This window comes from Engraulis encrasicolus, chromosome 13 (assembly GCF_034702125.1).
Source record: "Engraulis encrasicolus isolate BLACKSEA-1 chromosome 13, IST_EnEncr_1.0, whole genome shotgun sequence".
Taxonomy (NCBI): domain Eukaryota; kingdom Metazoa; phylum Chordata; class Actinopteri; order Clupeiformes; family Engraulidae; genus Engraulis; species Engraulis encrasicolus.
In genome coordinates, this window is record NC_085869.1 from 40,141,941 (window position 1) to 40,161,042 (window position 19,102).

Sequence of the window (19,102 nt, forward strand, 5' to 3'; positions counted from 1 at the left end):
TGTGTAGATTTTCAAAAATGGTGTAAATATGACATTCATTGCAAGTATTTATGACTAGAAACATTCTTTAACTTGAGGTGACTACCATACATGCTGTCATTAACATTAAAACATCCCTGCCACCTTTTAAGGCTATGTTTAGTCATGGTTGATGCGAAAAGCACAATATTAGCAATCAGATGCATTGATGACTTGACCTTTCCCAAGCATCCAAAAACAGATTTTTCAGTGGTTTACAATAGTATCAGAAGTACTTGGACAGAAACGACAGAAACAGACTTCATGATGAAGGTATAAGGGTCTGGTATGTACAGGTGGGGCCTATGCTTTCTGAGCAGCACCGTTGGGAGCAATTTGTATAAACAAAAGGACATCAAAATTACATATTCAACATCTGCACAGTGTGCTGTTCATAAAAGATGTTGCAGGTAGCATGTTCTCCAGACTTTGTCATGTCTGTCACATGTCTTCAGTGTGAACCTGCTCTCGTCTATGAAGAGCACAGGGAACCAATAGTGAATGTGCCAGTCTTTATGTTATCTGGTATGCAAATCACTCCCTACAGTGCTGCTTTGTAGGAATAGGCCCCACTTGTGGACACCAGACCCTCATACCCTCCTAATGAAATCATCCTCATCATCCTGAACCTCTCTGGAGCTTTTGAGACAGTTTCTAACACCATCCTCTTGGAATGGCTCTCTGAGTTCACTGGATTAAGGATCACCTGGATTGATGCTCATCTTGGATTTATCACTATCAATTCAGTCCCACATCAAAATAGTCACCAGATATGCTTTTTACCATCCTAGAAACATCTCCAGACTCACTCTCAAACTCTAACACACACACGCACACACACACACGGACACACCCAACTGTCTTGCCACAGCACACATAGATGATTGGATATGTAGCACTAGATGAGCAAATGTTCATGATGGGTGGTGAAGCACTTACCCATTCCAGTTTACACAGGAAGCAATGGCATTAATGGACTTCATCAGTGACAAAGGGTTGGTGTCCCAGTAGAGAACCTCGCCCATGCATCTCTCCAGGGATTTTCTGTAGTTCACTCTCTCTACACCAGTAACAAACCGAGTGATGGGTGAAGAGTGTGAAGGGTGTTGGGCGTGCCCTGGGTATTGGGTTGTTGTGTCTGTACCACATTTACAATGTCAACCTCTTTCCTGAGTCTCATCACCCCATGGCGAGGATATCCACCAGAGCTGTGTCATCTGCAAACTTCCAAAGAGGATTGGTGCTAAAGGTTGTTTTGCACTGATGACTGAGCACACAACCTTGGGCCCTGTGCTGAGAGTCATGATGAATGAGGTTCTTGGAATTTGGTGCTTGCCTAAAGAAGTCTTGAAGCAAGTTGCAGAGGCTGGTGTTGATACCCAGATTGTACAGTCTGTAGATGAGGTACTGGTGCTGAATGCTGAATTGCAATCCATGACCAGCATCCTCATATGTCAAGAGCATTCTCTCATATTAGTTTTTTTGTACAGATGGATTAGGGCTGGAAGGACGGGAGAGATCACCTTCTCTGTGGGATATTTGGCTGAGTATACAATGTGAACAAGAGCGTAGATGGATGGATTTGTTTTTGGATGTGCAACATTACTAGCCCTTCAAAGCATTTCATGATGCATGCGTCAGGATAGGAATGATTTCTTTGGCACAACTTTGATGGTGGCCGCTTTAAAACATGATGGGATCATGGCTTGTTGGTAAAGAGAGTGTTTAGCAACTCTGCTCTGTCTTTGAGCACACAACATTGGCCATTGTCTGGACCAGTTGGTTTTCATGGGTTGATTAAGGCAGACACAGAGTCTGACACAAACAGAGTCTGACACAGACACAGTGTTTCTCACTGATGCCTGGAGAGAATGGTGGTCAAATCCAAAGCTTTCATTTTAATATTAAATCAGAGTGCATCCTAGGGGGTATACTAATTAGCTGGTTTAGTAGGTTAGAGGTATATCATCTGGAGCCTGGACCCCTAATGTTCTTTACTAAAGGATAACAATAGGCATATCTATTAGCAGGTTTACCACTCATTGTTGGTTAACAGAGTCTGGTTTATCATTTAACCATGTTCTCAGTATACCCCCTGGCTTAATGTTACTATAGATACTCAGAGTTCGGAGTATTTGTTGCGTCTTTTATTTTCCTTGTGATGGAGTGGCCATCTCTAGGGTTTTTGGTGTGCTCTGACTGCAATGAGCCTGGCTCTTTGGTGTAGCGGTCAGAGCCTCAGTTTACTACTCCGGAAGGTCTGGGTTCGAGTCCCCGGGTGGACAACTCTACTTGCTACAAATGGTGTCAGAAGTGGGATGGCTACCATGAGGCCATTGGAAGCATACCCATTATTTGTGAGCTGTAATTGCAGGTGAGGGACCCCCAGGATTGGTGACCCCGGTGTGAGGGACCCCAGTGATGGGTGAGCGATAGATGGTGGGGCACACTGGCTTGGAGAAGCATGATGGGCAGTTGTGTGAGGACACCATGAGAGTGTGAAGCACGCTTCCCGAAGGGGAAGGCAGTGTGATAGAGTGTCCATCTCTAGGGTTGTGAGTGTGTTCTGACTGTAATGCCAATTACCCTGGTTCTTTGGTGTAGCAGTGAGAGCCCCAGTTTACTACCCCAAAAGGTCTGGGTTTCGAGTCTCTGGGCATCTCTACTCCCCTTCGCTACAATGCTATTGCTACAGGTGTTTGGGCATGTTGTGTTACCATGGAAATTGGGGTGGCTTCTTCTGGTAAATTACCGCAATGTGCAGGAGCTGGCTGGTGTGTTGCATGTTTTAATTTAAAGCAATAAAGGGTGAATTTGTATACGAGAAATGATATGCATTGTGCTGCCAACACCACTTCAAGGAGTTAGGAAATACCAAATGAAAGTATTCTGATTCTAAATCTTCAGAATTGCTGGAAAGTGGGAATTTTACATTGTTGTTAGCGGTATACAGTAATGCAATTACTCAGAACATGAACTGATTAAGTCAGAAACCTTGGGTAAACCACCTATATTGATATTATTATCTCTATTGGCTACACAAGATTCTGAGCCTACACATGGCAGTTTTTGTCACCAATTTCGATCTTAAAATTAAATTCAATAAGATTATTTTATGTAGCTAATGGACTTCCTCAATATCAAAATGTATTCATAATTACTTACCCATTAAGTAAGCATGGTATTAAGAACATTATATTATCACAATACATATCACACATCACTATTCCTGGTCATTGTATGGTAATTTTCAGACAATGCTCATTTTGTGGGCCTGGTGGCGGCCATCTTGAAATTGAGGCCTTTCTTGTCACCAAAAACTGGGTAAACATTTATTATGTTCTAAGTACTTCTGATACTATTGTAAACCACTGAAAAATCTGTTTTTGGATGCTTTGGAAGGGTCAAGTCATCAATGCATCTGATTGCTAATATTATGCTTTTCGCATCAACCATGACTAAGCATAGCCTTAAAAGGTGGCAGGGATGTTTTAATGTTAATGACAGCATGTATGGTAGTCACCTCGAGTCAAAGAATGTTTCTAGTCATAAATACTTGCAATGAATGTCATCTTTACACCATTTTTGAAAATCTACACACTAGTTCCTGTCAGAATTTCTAGAATATTTGATACATTTTAGTCATTTTTCTCCTAGAAAGTAGTCTAAACATGTTTTTTATGAACCTATTGACCCTTCCAATCAATTCCCCATGCTAGAATTATATGGAAAAGTGGTCTCATTTGTATTTGCACCAGGTCTGGTTCAAAAGTTATGTGAATAGTCAAATGTCAGAATTGTATAAATCGCTATTGCACTGTTTCCAAGATGAGCCCTGAAAAACACCCATGGGACAATTTTCAGCAATGCTAACATCTCTTATTGTAAATTAGACATATGGAGGAGTCTAAAAAAATAGGTTTCGACAACAAGTACAGGGGGTGCGCGTGACCCCCCTCTGGTGACTAGACTATGTGTAATTCATTTAGTAGTGTTGTACTTGCACCATAAATGTACTTCTGCGTTTACTTTGGCCACCTTTGGGTGTACTCTATATGTGACCCCCCACCACAAAACCAGGCATAAGTCTCTGGATATCAAAAATGAGTTACATATGTGTGTTGATAGAGCAGAAACCAAGGTTTATCATGGTGAAAAAATTATGTTTCTATCATAAGTATAACCAAAGTTATGGAACATTTACTTTCGGAATTATGACATATTTCGCAATACACCTTTTCGAGAAATCAGACGTCAAAGTTTTGGACTATTTTGGGGTATAAAGTCCTTAGCAACGCATATTAATTTTCATCCGATTGACACCAAATTTTCAGAGATGATTAAGGACACTATGACGGACATGTCACAGAAGTTTTGTTTCAATCAAAGAACTTTAACCTATTATTTAAACGGAAACTGACTTTTCCATCCAAATGGAATTTCGGGGAAATCATCCACCTGAAATATGATCATCTTATATCACCAATTCATGCTCTCATACTGTATCTGTCTTCATGTTATGCCTTAAAGAAAGTGAAAGCCCAACTGGGAAACTCCTACTACCTTTGTCATTGTGACACAGCACTCCACAGCACACAAGTGCACACTGCGCACAATGAAATTGCATTTATGCCTCAAAAGGGGGCAGCCCCCAATGGCGCCCCAAAGGGAGCAGTGCAGCAGGACGGAACCATACTCAGGGTACCTTAGTCTTGGAGGATTATGGGGAGAGCACTGCTTAATTACTCCCACACCAACCTGGCGGGTCAGGAGTCGAACCGGCAACCTTTGGGATACAGTCTGATGCCCTAACCGCTTACCCATGACTGCCCTACCGCTTACCAATGGCAACCCTAAAAGAACTAAAAAAGACAATTTAACTTGCATATTCAAATTCAAATGTGCTTTATTGGCATGCTTGGAAGTATCAATGCTGCCAAAGCTTAAAAAACACAACATACAGTGCATCAAGGACATGAACATTTAGGTCAATATAGCATTAAATTAAATGCATTTAGCATAAACACATACACACATGCGTACGCGCGCACGCACACACACACACACACACACACACACACACACACACACACACACACACACACACACACACACATTACTCACGTATTCTCTTGTGTACTTGCCACATATTTACAGATTTAAAAGTTAATCTCCACGCCCACGACCTGTCTATGGGCACTCTCAGAGTCAGTGTAAGATTCAGAGATGCGTCGCTTTCTTCAAGTCTCCACTCTTGTTGGTGCTTGATGGTCCAATAGTTCTTCTCTATGAAAAATAAAAAAAATAATGAATTGACAGAAAAAAAGTTTTCAAAACAAAAACAGTTATACCCTAAGACAGCTAAATTTTTTCTCTTTTCCAGCTCAACTGAAATTAATTATTTAAATATAAATCGATATAGCTCCTTATATGGAGTAGAATTTTAACAATCGCCGCCCATTGTAAATCAAGATATTAACCTTAAAAGCATTGAAATATGACAGCTGCAGCATAAACATGAAATTCATTAAAAGAATGGCTACCAGCCAACTATGACACCCATATTACAAATAGGTTAGATGACCACAATATTTAAAAGAGAATGTTAATTACCTGTCCCAAGAAGAACATCTTTGTAGCTTTGGTTGACCTTGGTGGCAGTGTGAACTGAAGGCAGGGGCTGTAGATCATCACGTTTAAATCCAGGGACATGTCCAGTGAGCACTAGGGCATTTTGTGAACCTTGTTGTTGGATGAATGTCACCTCTCCTTTGATGTTGTCCAGCTGAAGGGATCTCGAGACATTTTTCTCCCTCCTGTCCTGTACCAGTGGAGTACCATTTCAGTAAGCCTGTTAGTCTTTCCTTGCTGATGCTGGAATAAAATAATAGGAATAGTATGTTAAAAATACCATTCCAGTTAACTACAGGTAGAATAGTTGCATATACTCTCAGTATTATTTTAAGTTTAGCCCATTTCAAAACGAGGAGTATGTAATCACTAAAGGCATGCACTGAGACGTTTTTCTAGAGCTCCATTATACCCACACATACATGTCATGCAGATGAAATCCGGAGGGTTAAAACGTAAAAATCAAGAAACAGAAAGTGTCCTCTGCTATGTAACTAAGTTGCACACTAACTTACCAAAGATTATTGGTCTTTTCATAGCCAGAATTGGGAGATACGTCCGCGGTAAAAAATCGCATTGGTCTTCTCCACTGCTGAATCTGTTCCCAGTTCGTGCACTCGATCGTCTTTTTCATCATCAAAGGCATCCCAGTCATCATCAGACTCCCAGTCGCCTTTGTCCTTGTCATTGTTGTCCAAAAATGAGGAGTAAATACGGCTTTTTACGAGACGAAACATTAATCAAACTTGCAATAACACTAACCATGCTGGTTTATTGCGGATGTAAGTGAGAGAACTGCGCATGCCCGTAGAGCACGCGGTGGGCGTTTGACCAATCACGGAGCTTGATCTTGACAGGCATAGCAACAAGAGGGTTTGGTTTACTCATTTGATTGGCTCTTTTAAAAGAACTACAAAATAATATCGCCATTTGACCTACGTGATTGGACAGGGCATTTCATTAGCTTTCTCCTCGTACCAAACACTTGGATGATCCGCAACAGATCGGAGGTTGTTTCGGTCGGGGAAAAGTGGCCCATTTCGGCTTTCTCTTTGCTCAGTGAAGCCTGAACTTTTGATCACGCTGACATAATTGACATAATAAACATCTTTATTGACCGAATTTGAATGTAATGACCATGGAAATTGAAAATATAAGTGTTAAGGTACCGTTTTCTTCCAAGATGTCAAAACACATAGAAAATCGCTTCCCTGACTAAATTTGGCTGTAGCTCTGAACGCGGCTGCGCGACTTATGCCTGGTTTCGTGGTGAGGGGTCACATATGTGTTGGGGTGGTCTTTGTGTTGGGATAGTTTATATGGTGTTTGTGTGTCAGGTTGTGGGTGTATGTGTTGGGTTGGTCTTTTTGTTGGGATAAATTACTGTGAACCATATGGTAAATTGGCATGGTATTTTATTTTATTTTTGGTGTGTTTTTTGTGTTGGTGTTGAGGTGTTGGGTGGTGTTTGTGTCGGGTTGTTGTGTTGGTATGTGTTGTTGTAGTAGATGGTGTTTGTCTGGATATGGTGCTGTAAATGATGCTGTTAAGGCTTGTTGTGTTGGTAGGGCATTGTAATGGCATTGTGGTGATGTCACGTCGTTAGGGTGGTTGGGGTGTCGCTAGGGTAGTGGGCTAGAGATAGCAAGGGTATTGCCATGATTATGAAGTGGTCGAACCGGGCAAATACACCGGCCCCGACATGAGCGAGCGACGGAAGTACTTGACTTTGTATTGAGTCGCGCAACAAAAGCGATTAAGTAATTGACTTTGTATTGAGTCGCGCAATAAAAGTGATTAAGTAATTGACTTTGTATTGAGTCGCGCAACAAAAGCGATTCTGAAGACTAGAGGCGATTTGTGTGACGAGGGCGTTTGTAGTTGAACTCCTGGGAATGTTATGCAAATTAGCTATGACGCTGTTCAGTGACAAGCCATGACAGCCAATGATTGTATAGAGGTCAGTGACCACAGCCAATGGGAATGTTTGAATGCTTTCATTCTGCTTGTAACGGACATACTCTAGTCGCTTCAATCGCTCGTATCGCTTGCTGCTGCACAGAAGCGATTCTCTGTTGCTTCAATCGCGTCGTGGCCGGTCTATTCGCCCGGTTAGTCTTGGTCTTAGGGTACTACTTCCTCCCATCCTCTTGCCTCTGTGTTTCCACACCTCCGTGGAGAAAACAATAAAGTTCGCCTGCGGTCAGCACAGACCGACTTTTGAAGGGCTCACCCCCATTCAGGATTTCAACTGGAAACTGGAAAATGACCTTTGTTTTGTGTTTTTTGCAAGTTATTAGGCTACTGTATATACAGTATATTATAAGATATAAGATATTGACTGCATTTTCAGTCATCAATGACATGAAGCCTCACATCACAGGGCCAGAGGCCACAAGGAAGGATGGGAGGAAGTATTTTGATTTGCAACATTAATGCCTCAATGTCTATCATTGTTAACATGCTCTCTGTTCTCTCACAAACTAAAGATGAACTTTCAGAAGGTATTGCACCTTTACTGTCACTGTAAAACTTAACGTTTGTTGTGTGTGTGTGTGTGTGAGTGAGTGAGTGAGTGAGTGAGTGAGTGTGTGTGTGTGTGTGTGTGTGAGTGTGTGTGTGTGTGTGTGTGTGTGTGTGTGTGTGTGAGAGAGAGAGAGAGAGAGAGAGAGAGAGAGAGAGAGAGAGAGAGAGAGAGAGAGAGAGAGAGAGAGAGAGAGAGAGAGAGAATGTGTGTTTAGAGTGTGTGCATGTTTTACTGTGTAATGTGTATGTAATATTCATACAGTAACATTTTAACATGAATGGGCTATGTTCTTCATCATTGTCCTTACATAACTTTTGAGTACTTTTTTTAATGGTAATATTAATGTGTGTGTGCATGCGTGCGTGCGTGCGTATGTACGTGCGTGTGCACACACCACTTTCTTACGCGAACATCGGACAATTGGCTCCTTCTTGGCAGCCTCAGATTTGGTGTATGAACATAGTAATACTGTATGTATGCATATTTGAAAGCACTTGAGTCAACTGTATAGTTGTGATATTGTGCTGTATGAAATTCATAATTCATAATGAATACATATTGTTGCTAATGTTAATGTCCTTGTTGTTTGACAGATGAGGCTGAGGGTGACTACACCAAGGAAGGCATCTACACCGGTGAGACTACATGTGAAGAACTCTTTTCCAAAATGAGATATATCAATTTTATAGAATGTTGGGAAATTGACATTTTTGTATTGGGCATTCCATTGAAATGCATTGCAAAATGCATTTTTATAGAGGTTTTAAAGTATGTTCACAAAACATTTGAATGGCAAGAATTCGCACATAGATGAGAGGACCTCTTAACAGTCAATTCCAATATTAAAATGCAAAAAGTCAAAAATGGTGGATATAGCGTTTTGGAAAAGAGCTCTTCATGTTTTTTTATACAGTATATTTGATCTCTTTTAGAAAAAAAGCTGTCATAAGGTGCTCTTTGGTGAAAAATCGAAAGGACTTGGGTTGAAGTATCCAAGGCACTACTCCAGAAAGTTAAAATAGAATAATAAAACGTCTAAATCATTATAGAAATGTTAAAATGGCAACATGTTTCGGCAAAGGTGTGGCCTTCAGAGTCAATCGATTCTGAAGATGCACTGCATCGAAACGTTAGTCATGCTTGCACCACAATAAAAGAAACGGAAACAGAACAGAAAAAGGTAGGCCTACCCTGTGTGCTCCAGTCATCCTTGGCCCAGTTTCTCTGGAGTCTACCAGCTTGTCTATAGCATGATTGATTCATTGATTCATTGATTGATTCATTGATTGATTGACAGCTGGATTCCGTCGCAGCATTCGCTTGTGGCGGCGAAGGACGCAGAGCAATCGGCGTCAGTCCTGTCAATTGTGTTGCCCTAGCAATAGCCACAGCTCCTTAGCCAATCCCTACGAGGAGGTGGTCACCTTCCAGAGGAACCCCGAGGACCAGCCCCGTCTGATTGCTCTAATAGGTCAGAATGCACGTCAGTCATCACACTACACCAATCAGAGATCAGGAACGGGTATACTATGATTACTAGCGTTATCATCCTGATAGGTGAAGGGAGACATCACTTATCACATTAGATCAATCACACAGCAGGAATGTGTCTACTGTGATTACCGGTCCCGCCTCATCACTCTGATAGGTCAGAGCAGACGTCAGTTATCACATTACACCAATCAGAGAGCTCTCTCTCTCTTTCATTGTCCAGACACTAAGCTGAACTCTTGAGTAGGTGTGTTGTGATTGCAGGAGGAGAGAAGTGCCGCACACTCTCAAGTTAAATAAACAGTTTTTAATGTGACAACGTGACGTCATGTGACCTGAGGAAGGCCGACAGCCCGAAACGTTGTCACATTAAAAACTGTTTATTTAACTTGAGAGTGTTCGGCACTTCTCTCCTCCTGCAACTGTATTTTCTGGTTGCCAGCACCTCTGTTTCTGGTGTGCGTTTTGCACTTCCACTCATCATAGGTGTGTTGTGATTGCCATCAAAGAATCGTCTAGTGCAGTAAGATACTTCAGGCTCGCACTTTTCCGGGATCCATGTAATGTCAGGTGAACGCCCCTTTAGGAGACCTTCGGTTAGGAGACCTTATGAGTCAAGTTCCCTTTGCGCTGTAGATGGTGTAAGCACACATCTTGTACTCCTTTGCATTGGGTGGGCAGAGTGTGAATTATCTTTCTCTACTAGATGATTCTTTGTTACCATTATTGCCATACTGAATATTGGTGTGTGTGTGTGTGTGTGTGTGTGTGTGTGTGTGTGTGTGTGTGTGTGTGTGTGTGTGTGTGTGTGTGTGTGTGTGTGTGTGTGTGTGTGTGTGTGTGTGTGTGTGTGTGTGTGCAGGTCCGTCTGGTGTAGGGGTGAATGAGTTGAGGAAGAGGATCATTAAAATCAACCCCTACAAGTTCCAAGGAGCCATTCCCCGTACGTACCTCACTCTCACATGCTTGTCTGACTGTCTTTAAAAAAAAGAAACCTAACCCTTCTTTGCAACTGCACTTGTTGTTCTGTATATTTCCTGTGCACTTTGTATTTGCTTGTGATGTTGGCTATGATTATGTCCTCTTTTGAAAGTCGCTTTGGTTATAAAGTGTCTGCTAAATGCAATGTAATGTAATGTAATGTCATCTGTCTGTCTGTCTGTCTGTCTATCGATCTGTCTGTCTGTCTTTCTCTCTCTGCTTTTTCTGCCTGTCTTGGTATCGGTCTGTCTCTGCCTTGTCTCTCTGTTGGCCTCGTTCATTCCATTCCTCATATTTATTTCATTCTCTGTCTGTGTGTGTGTGTGTGTGTGTGTGTGTGTGTATCAGACACGACGCGCCCCCTGAAGTACTGTGAACAAGGCGGGAGGGAATATCACTTCATCAGCAGAGAGCTGTTTGAATACATGGCTTACAACCGCAGGTACACAGGCTGTTTGTGCACGTGCGTGTGTGAGTAATTGTGCATGCATGCATGCATACACGCGCACGTGCATGCTCGTGTGTGTGTGTATTATTTACATGCCTTACAACCACAGGTACTTGTTTTGTGTGTGTGTGTGTGTGTGTGTGTGTGTGTGTGTGTGTGTGTGTGTGTGTGTGTGTGTGTGTGTGTGTGTGTGTGTGTGTGTGTGTGTGTGTGTTTGGGATTTGATTTCAACTTGCAACTCTCTTGGAAAGACATTTTATGCTCGGGACGCATAGCCTCTGAGCGTGTCAAGACTCTGCAGACTTAAATCTCGCATTTTCTGCCAGCAAAAACTGACTTGGTATTTCAAAGAATGATGCAAATGAAAGTGAAGTGAAAGCCCATGGGAAACTGTAACTCCAATTGTCATTGTGACACAGCACACAATGCACACAACGAAATTGCATTTATGCCTCACCCTTGCCAGGGGGAAACCTTCAATGGCGCTCTTAGGGAGCAGTGCGGCAGGACAGTACCATTCTCAGGGTACCTCAGTCATGGAGGAGGATGGGGGAGAGCACCGGTTGATTACTCCCCCCACCAACCTGGCAGCTGCTGTCGGGAGTCGAACCGGCAACCTTTGGGCTACAAGTCTGATGCCCTAACCGTTTGCCCATTGACTGCCCTTGCCTTTGAAGTTTGTGTAAAGTGCTAAGCTAGAAAGCCACATTGCATTAATAATGGTCATAGTGCTTACAGTGTAGTGAAGGTCATGTTGTTCCATACACAGTAGGACGAGACCTCGAGCGGAGAACAGAAATGGCAAAACTGGTTTGCTAACCAATTCTCGCTGAATCATACCTTTTAGTCATTAGGCCACATCTGCCTATTTGTGTGTTCATATGGGTGTGTTTCTTTACCAAAGGTGAAGAGTAATGGCCTTGTGTGTGTGTCCTAGGTTCCTGGAGTATGGCGAGTTCAAGGGTTACTTCTATGGCACCAGCGTAGACGCCATTAAGGAGGTCATCGACAGCGGGAGAGTTTGTATCATCGACATCGAGCCTCACGTAAGACCAAGTGTGTGTGTGTGTATGTGTGTGCGCGAGTGCATGTATGAGAGATCCTGGCAGAAAGAGAGTGAGTGTGATCATCATCATCAAGCCTGTGTGTGTGTGTGTGTGTGTGTGTGTGTGTGTGTGTGTGTGTGTGTGTGTGTGTGTGTGTGTGTGTGTGTGTGTGTGTGTGTGTGTGTGTGTGTTTGTGTCATACCTGTCAACCATCCCTAATTTCCCGGGAAACTCTCTAATTTTGACTAATTTCTCGATTTCTTACCGATTTGACATTTTTCCGGAAATATCCCGGATTTTTCACATTATCAAAAAACACAGTCGGTCCAGTAATTATACCCACGGCCCTGTCCGACGAGCCACACCCCCTCTTGTAGAGAGGGACAGAGGGTCTTGCTTATCAAGCTACCTGCCAGAAGATTGTATGCCAGATGCCACCAAGAATTGAAGTTCCTTGAAAATACGAGCTGACACCCTCGAGCTCTGTAGCGCTTGTGCGGCCACTCTTTCCCTCAGAAACCGTCAGTTCATGCAACGCATACAACATCCTCGGAACAGCGAATCATGCGATTAACCTAATCACAACCTGGGCCTCGTTTCCCAATAACGATGGTTCTTAGCCTTACGTGTGTCGTTAACCAGTGATCCTACGAATGTTCTTAGATTTCCTACGACTGTTTCCCAAAGACACTCGTACATGAACGCTCGTGCACAGCCTCTAAGATCATTCGTAGCGTCGCTCTTAAGGATCGCTGTCCACATATGTGGTGCTGAAGTGTCCTCGGAGTGAACTGCGCCGTCATGCTGCTAAACCATTTACAAAATGTAATGTGTGTGTCAGTATCAAAAGTTGTTTTCTATAAGGGTGGGACTACATTTGTAGTAGTTTGCAACTATCGACAGGAGTTATTGTTGGCAAATGAAATAAAATGCACACACACAATGAAATCATGCAAAACCACGATCTACGCCGTTAAACCAGGCAAAGCGCGTGCAGTTGGCTACCGTGCTTAATATTTAAGAAGACAAGTAGGCCTAGTAGTTCCAAAATGGAATGCGCATTTGGGGAGCAGCGCGCAAAGTACCGCGCACTCAAGGCTTTAACTGTGAGGAACATTTTGAACGGCAGTCTGCTGTTATTAAAACAAAAAATCTTCACGAATCCCCATCGCTGCCTTATCAATGTCAGTTTACCCTTAGCCTACAACTATCGTGTCTTTTCTGCGTCGCCTTCCCTTTCTTAGGGTACTTGAAAATGAAAGAGGGCGCAACGACTCGCTGACCGTTTTCCTCTTTTTTTTAATGTTTCGGTAGTGACCTTCCGACATCACCACTCTTGTCTCTGGTCGCCGAAGCCCCCTATTTATTTTGCATGTGGATGCCTTGTTCTTGTTCACGAAGCACCCACACAAATTATGATTGATCACAGTTTAATAATGCCCTGATTTATCAAACACAGCTGAACTATTTTACTGCCTGTAAAATATTTTCCAAACACATTGCTTTTATTTTACACACTTACACAATTAATGTTACCTTCTTATTTTCGTTACAGTGTCAACTGTGGTGCCATGATATTTACACTCCCGTTTTAAAACATCAACTTGAAGCGCAAGTTTCCTCTTTTCCTGTGGGTGTCTCCACTGTGCCATGCCACTCGCGTCTTAAAACAGCAATCTTATGCGCAAGTTTCTTCTTTTCCCTTCGTATCCTGTGGGTGTCTCTTCTGTGCCATGCCATTACGATCAATCTTAGCGCGTTAAGACTACTCCAGATCACTCGTGGATTTCTCTTAGAGTTACGTGTCAACCTGCGATGGTTCTTTGCTAAGTTGGCTTTGGGAAACGCTCCGTGAGCTCTACGATGGTGTTACGTGTGAACTTAAGTAGCACGTAGCGTTAAGTAGTACTTAAGGCCCTTTCGGAAACGAGGCCCTGGTCAGCACAAAGTTGTGCACGAAATGTCGTTCTGTTTACAAAACGAAAGTTCGGGAGAAGCGTAATGAAATTTGACAGGTCTAAATTAACACCTGCTCTGTATTCCCTGCTCGTCTGTCATTCGTCCAGTTCTTGCGCGCTAGTACAGGCACGCCTACCTACCCACCTGAATCTCATTCCCTTCAATTATCAACACTGTATTTATTCCCCACTCACCTGCTCCTAATCAGAAACTCGCTTTCTCGCTCGCACCCTCCATCCGCCCCTGTTGCCCCTGTCTTCATCTTCTCGATCGTTTTATCCGGGATTTCGCCCTCGCACCTCCTTGGTTCCGTTCGCTCTCCCAATAACCGGCCAGGGGGTGTCCGCTCAGAGCTCGCACATATTCGCGGGCGCGGGTATTGTCCGAGCTCTCAGTTGGAGCCCCATACTCCCGAGCCCATGCATCGGATTTTAATCATAACCAGGATTCGGGCTCGGCAGTAATTTCAGCACCATGGCCAGCGACCTTGCCCAACACGCTACTTTCGCTATTCGTTTTTAACTCATGTTCCGTAAAGCACTTTTCATGACTTCTCGAGTGCAGTGGTCCAGCGACCCCGTAAAGCACTTTCATGATCGCTTTGCCACGCGGCCGCGGCCTTTAGAAAATTTCCCGGATTTTTGCTGAAAATGTGCGAATTTTCCTGAATTGTGGGAGCTCAAAGTTGACAGGTATGGTTTGTGTATGTTTGTGTGTGTGTGTAGTATCTGTGTGTGTAATATGGCTGTGTGTAATGTGTGTGCAGGGCCTGCGTCATTTACATTAGGCTTTATATTGTGTGTGTGTGTGTGTGTGTGTGTGTGTGTGTGTGTGTGTGTGTGTGTGTGTGTGTGTGCGTGTACGTGTGCGTGTAGAGCCTGCAGTCCATCAGGACGAAGCTTCTTCAGCCCTTCATCATCTACATCAAGCCTCCGAGCCTGGAGAGACTGCGACACACACGCCGCAGCGCACGCATCATCACACCCTACCACCTCGACCGCAGCTTCAGGGTACGTACGTGTGTGTGTGTGTGTGTGTGTGTGTGTGCGTGTGCGTGTATGTGCTTACCTGAAGAGACTTCAACACACCGCAAAGCACGCATCACACATTACACCTTGATATTGCAGCTTCAGGTTGTGAGTTTATACGTATTTATTTGGGTATCAATTAATTCATGAATGGTTAGTTGACTGTCCTTCTAGCCCAATTAACAATTTATTGAAAAGTGCCATTTTTTCCCCAAATCTCAATTTGTCCCAAAATGCTTAAAGTGTACCTCCGGGATTTTTGACACCAGACCTCATTTCCGAGTCAGCCAGGGTGTAAACAATGTGTCCAGAACGTTTTTTTTACATTCCATGCAGTCCTTGTGAATTCTCATGTCCATGTTGCTAAGCTAGCGCAAGTGAACGGCAATTGGTAGCCTGCCCCCAAAAATAGTCTTATCCAGTTGCAACAACATTCAAAACAACCCCATTATTATGCCAGACTGCAAGTGTAAATACTTGTCTTGATAGAATGAAGTTTGAAATTAAACCAACATTGCAATCATGTTCGATCACCATCAGCAATTTGTGTTCCCTGATTTGAAAGCTTGACAGCCACGGAGTGATATTCCTAGTACAAATCCTAGCTTCGTTTGACACATCCATAACTTTTCCATAGAGCGAACTCCAACATCTTTGAAGTTTGTAAAACTGAACGGTTTTCCCCTCTCCCTGACCTCGCTCGCAAACATCAAGAGTAATGCTTTCTGTCCGACTTTGTCAACCTTTCGTAACATTGAAACATATGCCATAACAATGTTTGGTTGTTACTAGATGACCCGTGTGTCTACACAGCATGTTGGCGAACAGAACGCACACTCTTCTCCCTTTCATCCTCCCATTCCATCTCGTCTCAAAAAACATTCCATGTAATAATAGCTAGAGCTACGAGTGACATATTTCACAATGTCAAGCCAGATCACATAGCGTTGCGTAACGTATGAGTCCATACGGCAAATAATTTCTAATGCCATGTTATAGCAATTACACAAAATAACAGTAAAGCATTACAACATGCAAATCCAAAAAGTTTGCAAAAGTGAACGTTATTCTCCTCTCCCTGACCTCGCTCGCAAACACCAAGAGTAATGCTTTCTGTCCGACTTTGTCAACCTTTCGTAACATTGAATATGCCATGACAATGTTTGGTTGTTACTAGATGACCCGTGTGTCTACAGAGCATTAGATGTTGGCGAACAGAACAGTGCACCCATCTCTTCTAAATCCCTTTCATCCTTCCATTCCATCTCGTCTCAAAAAACATTCCATGTAATAACAACTAGAGTTACGAGTGACATATTCCACAATGTCAAGCCAGATCACATAGCGTTGCGTAACTTATGAATCCATAGGAATACGGCAAGTCATGTCTAATGCCATTTGTCACAGCAATTACACAAAATAAAGCATTACAACATGCTAATCCAAAAGGGTAACTTCTAGCCCAAGTTTTGGCTAACGTAGGCGAAGCCATTATACCACTGGGCTACCATCATAGAAGCAGAAAGCATAGCAACAAACCTGTTCTTCGGAGACTGTTGGTGCGTGCCACAAAATGTAGATCTGGGAATGCGGTTGGCACCGCGGACACTTTTAGAGTTTTCCGTGTAGGTATTAGACTTCGAGAAGGACTTTGTGAAGTCGTCAGGACTGAAAGGGTCACTGCAAAGCACCGGGGTAGCCTACGGAGCGTCTCCATCGGTGTGTTGATGTAGCCCTGCAGCCAGGAGCCAGAGTTAGGTTCTTTCAACATCTTTCACTGGAAACCAATGGAAACTTGCCGATACCCATCTGTGGGCTTTATTATTGCAGTTGGTATATACTGTACACACTGATGTACCAATTGGGTTTTAATCCACTATTCGATCCGAAAGCAGTTGTAGAACTAGCCTTGATTTGCAATGTCTCTTGCGGCTCCCTGAAGTGGGTGGGTGGGCTACATCACAACTGAAGAGAGCAAAGTAAAATTCCGCCGACCCCGAGAAAATAGTCTCTCAACATGGCAAAATCCACGCAGTGCAAGGTTGGTTTAATTTCAAACTTCATTCTACTACATTTACACTTGCAGTATGGCATAATAACGGTTTTGTTTTGAATGTTGTTTAAACGGGATAAGACTATTTTTGGGGGCAGGCTACCAATTGCCGTTCACTTGCGCTAGCTTAGCATCATGGATATGAGAATTCTCAAGGACTGCATGGAATGTGAAAAAAACGTTCTGGACACATTGTTTACACCCTGGCTGACTCGGAAATGAGGTCTGGTGTCCAAAATCCCGGAGGTACACTTTAATTCAAATTAATTTCTACTCAAATTCTGCAATCCTCTATCCAACAAAGTCTCAAAATTAAGAGAAGATACAGTGTTGCATAAAATGTACATAGGCTATCTGTGATATTCTGCCATGTTGAGAAAATGTCAAAGCTTCTTAATTCTCCTTTCCACTAGGGGCAGACATTGTGTCTGTGTATGTGTGTGTTTACATGTGTATGCATGTGTGTGTGTGCGTGTGCGTGTGTGTGTGTGTGTGTGTGTGTGTGTGTGTGTGTGTGTGTGTGTGTGTGTGTGTGTGTGCGTGTGTGTTTCAGGAGGAGGATTTTCGTGAGATGGAGGCGTCGTCGGGGCGACTGGAGGGCCAGTACGGTCACCTCTTTGACCGCGTGCTGGTGAATGAGGACCTAAGGGAGTCAAGCCTACAGCTCTTCAACCTTATACAGCACGCACAGGACGACCCACAGTGGATACCTAAAGCATGGACACTACCCGACGACCCCTAACACACACACGCGCACAAACATGTACACACACACACACACACACACACACACACACACACACACACACACACACACACACACACACACACACACACACACACACACACACACACACACACACACACACACACACACACAATTTCTAGCAACATTGCTTATATTAGCCGCTAACATTTAAGAAACAAATTTTTGCTTTTTTACCTGCGATTGCTCGAAAGAAGAGCGAAGATCATGAATCACTTTAGCATGTTGTGTTCGAGTGTCGTTTTGCAAAAGGCAGAAGCAGATCCTTACCCGAGGCGGGATACGTTTTTTGCTAAGAGTTCATGAATCGAAGGGTTCGATGGGTTGTGTGTTCGAATCCTATACCAATATGAAAAATGTGTGCGGCCTCTTACAAGTTCATGCATGGCTGACGTGCCCTTGAGCAAGGCATCTGACCCCAAACTGCCTCAGGGACTGCTATCCAACTGAAATGAATAGTCAACCGCCAATAGGGGATTGGAACATCACCTCTGCTTTAGAAGACACATTAAGCAATACATATAATGCTGGAGAGAGATTTGTTTTATGTTCACACTCTACACACTATTTTTTTTACATTTTTAGAAAATGATTTTACGGCACACTCACAATAGCTTCAGGGCCTAATGGGCCCTGGCCCGCAGGTTGAGAATCACTGGCCTTGGAGATTTATCGACAGCAGGACGGGAGAGGATTTCCCAGTCATGCAGAAGAAGCAAATACTACTTCAGGACTCTGGACATTCTGCAGCTTTGAGATATCCACATCACAAAGACAACACCCAGATGATAAACACCCAAAATGTCAAAACTACATATTTTTTTATAAATGTTTTTGTTATTTCCTTAAATATGATTTAAATGGTTTCCTTAAGAGCTGCAACTAACAACTGGACACTGGTGACCTGATGGAAGCACAGTAACTTGAGTGCCAAAAGGCATTGCACACAACTGCATTGTTGTTTTTGTTTTTGTTTATGTGTTGTTGTTGTTTTATTAGGCCTCTCTGATCATGTTTTGCCAATCAATCAGTTGAAGACACAAGTTTCATGGAGGGTCAAACACTTTTAACAATGCTTATGAAGCATGCTCTCCACAAATAAAATAAAATTAAAAGTCACATCGATATCAGGTCAAGAGATCAAAAGGCTTACA

At 43.1% G+C, this 19,102-nt stretch overlaps 1 protein-coding gene and 1 long non-coding RNA gene across 2 annotated transcripts in view; one reads left to right on the plus strand and one right to left on the minus strand.

The window, feature by feature from the left end:
- mpp4a (MAGUK p55 scaffold protein 4a) overlaps window positions 1-17,938 on the plus strand; it is a 44,083-nt gene extending 26,145 nt beyond the window's left edge. Inside the window, exons 15-21 of the mRNA XM_063212928.1 lie at window positions 8,770-8,811; window positions 9,474-9,647; window positions 10,530-10,610; window positions 10,997-11,090; window positions 12,034-12,142; window positions 14,977-15,111; window positions 17,736-17,938. Of these exons, the coding sequence (XP_063068998.1) occupies window positions 8,770-8,811; window positions 9,474-9,647; window positions 10,530-10,610; window positions 10,997-11,090; window positions 12,034-12,142; window positions 14,977-15,111; window positions 17,736-17,924 (824 nt within the window). The 3' untranslated portion in view covers window positions 17,925-17,938. The remainder of the gene's footprint in view (window positions 1-8,769; window positions 8,812-9,473; window positions 9,648-10,529; window positions 10,611-10,996; window positions 11,091-12,033; window positions 12,143-14,976; window positions 15,112-17,735) is intronic.
- Window positions 5,225-6,920, minus strand: LOC134461768 (uncharacterized). The gene is made up of 3 exons (XR_010037403.1): window positions 6,165-6,920; window positions 5,632-5,892; window positions 5,225-5,304 (listed from the first exon to the last, which is right to left on the minus strand). It is a non-coding gene; the product is annotated as an uncharacterized LOC134461768 (long non-coding RNA).
- Window positions 17,939-19,102: the final 1,164 nt, after the last annotated feature.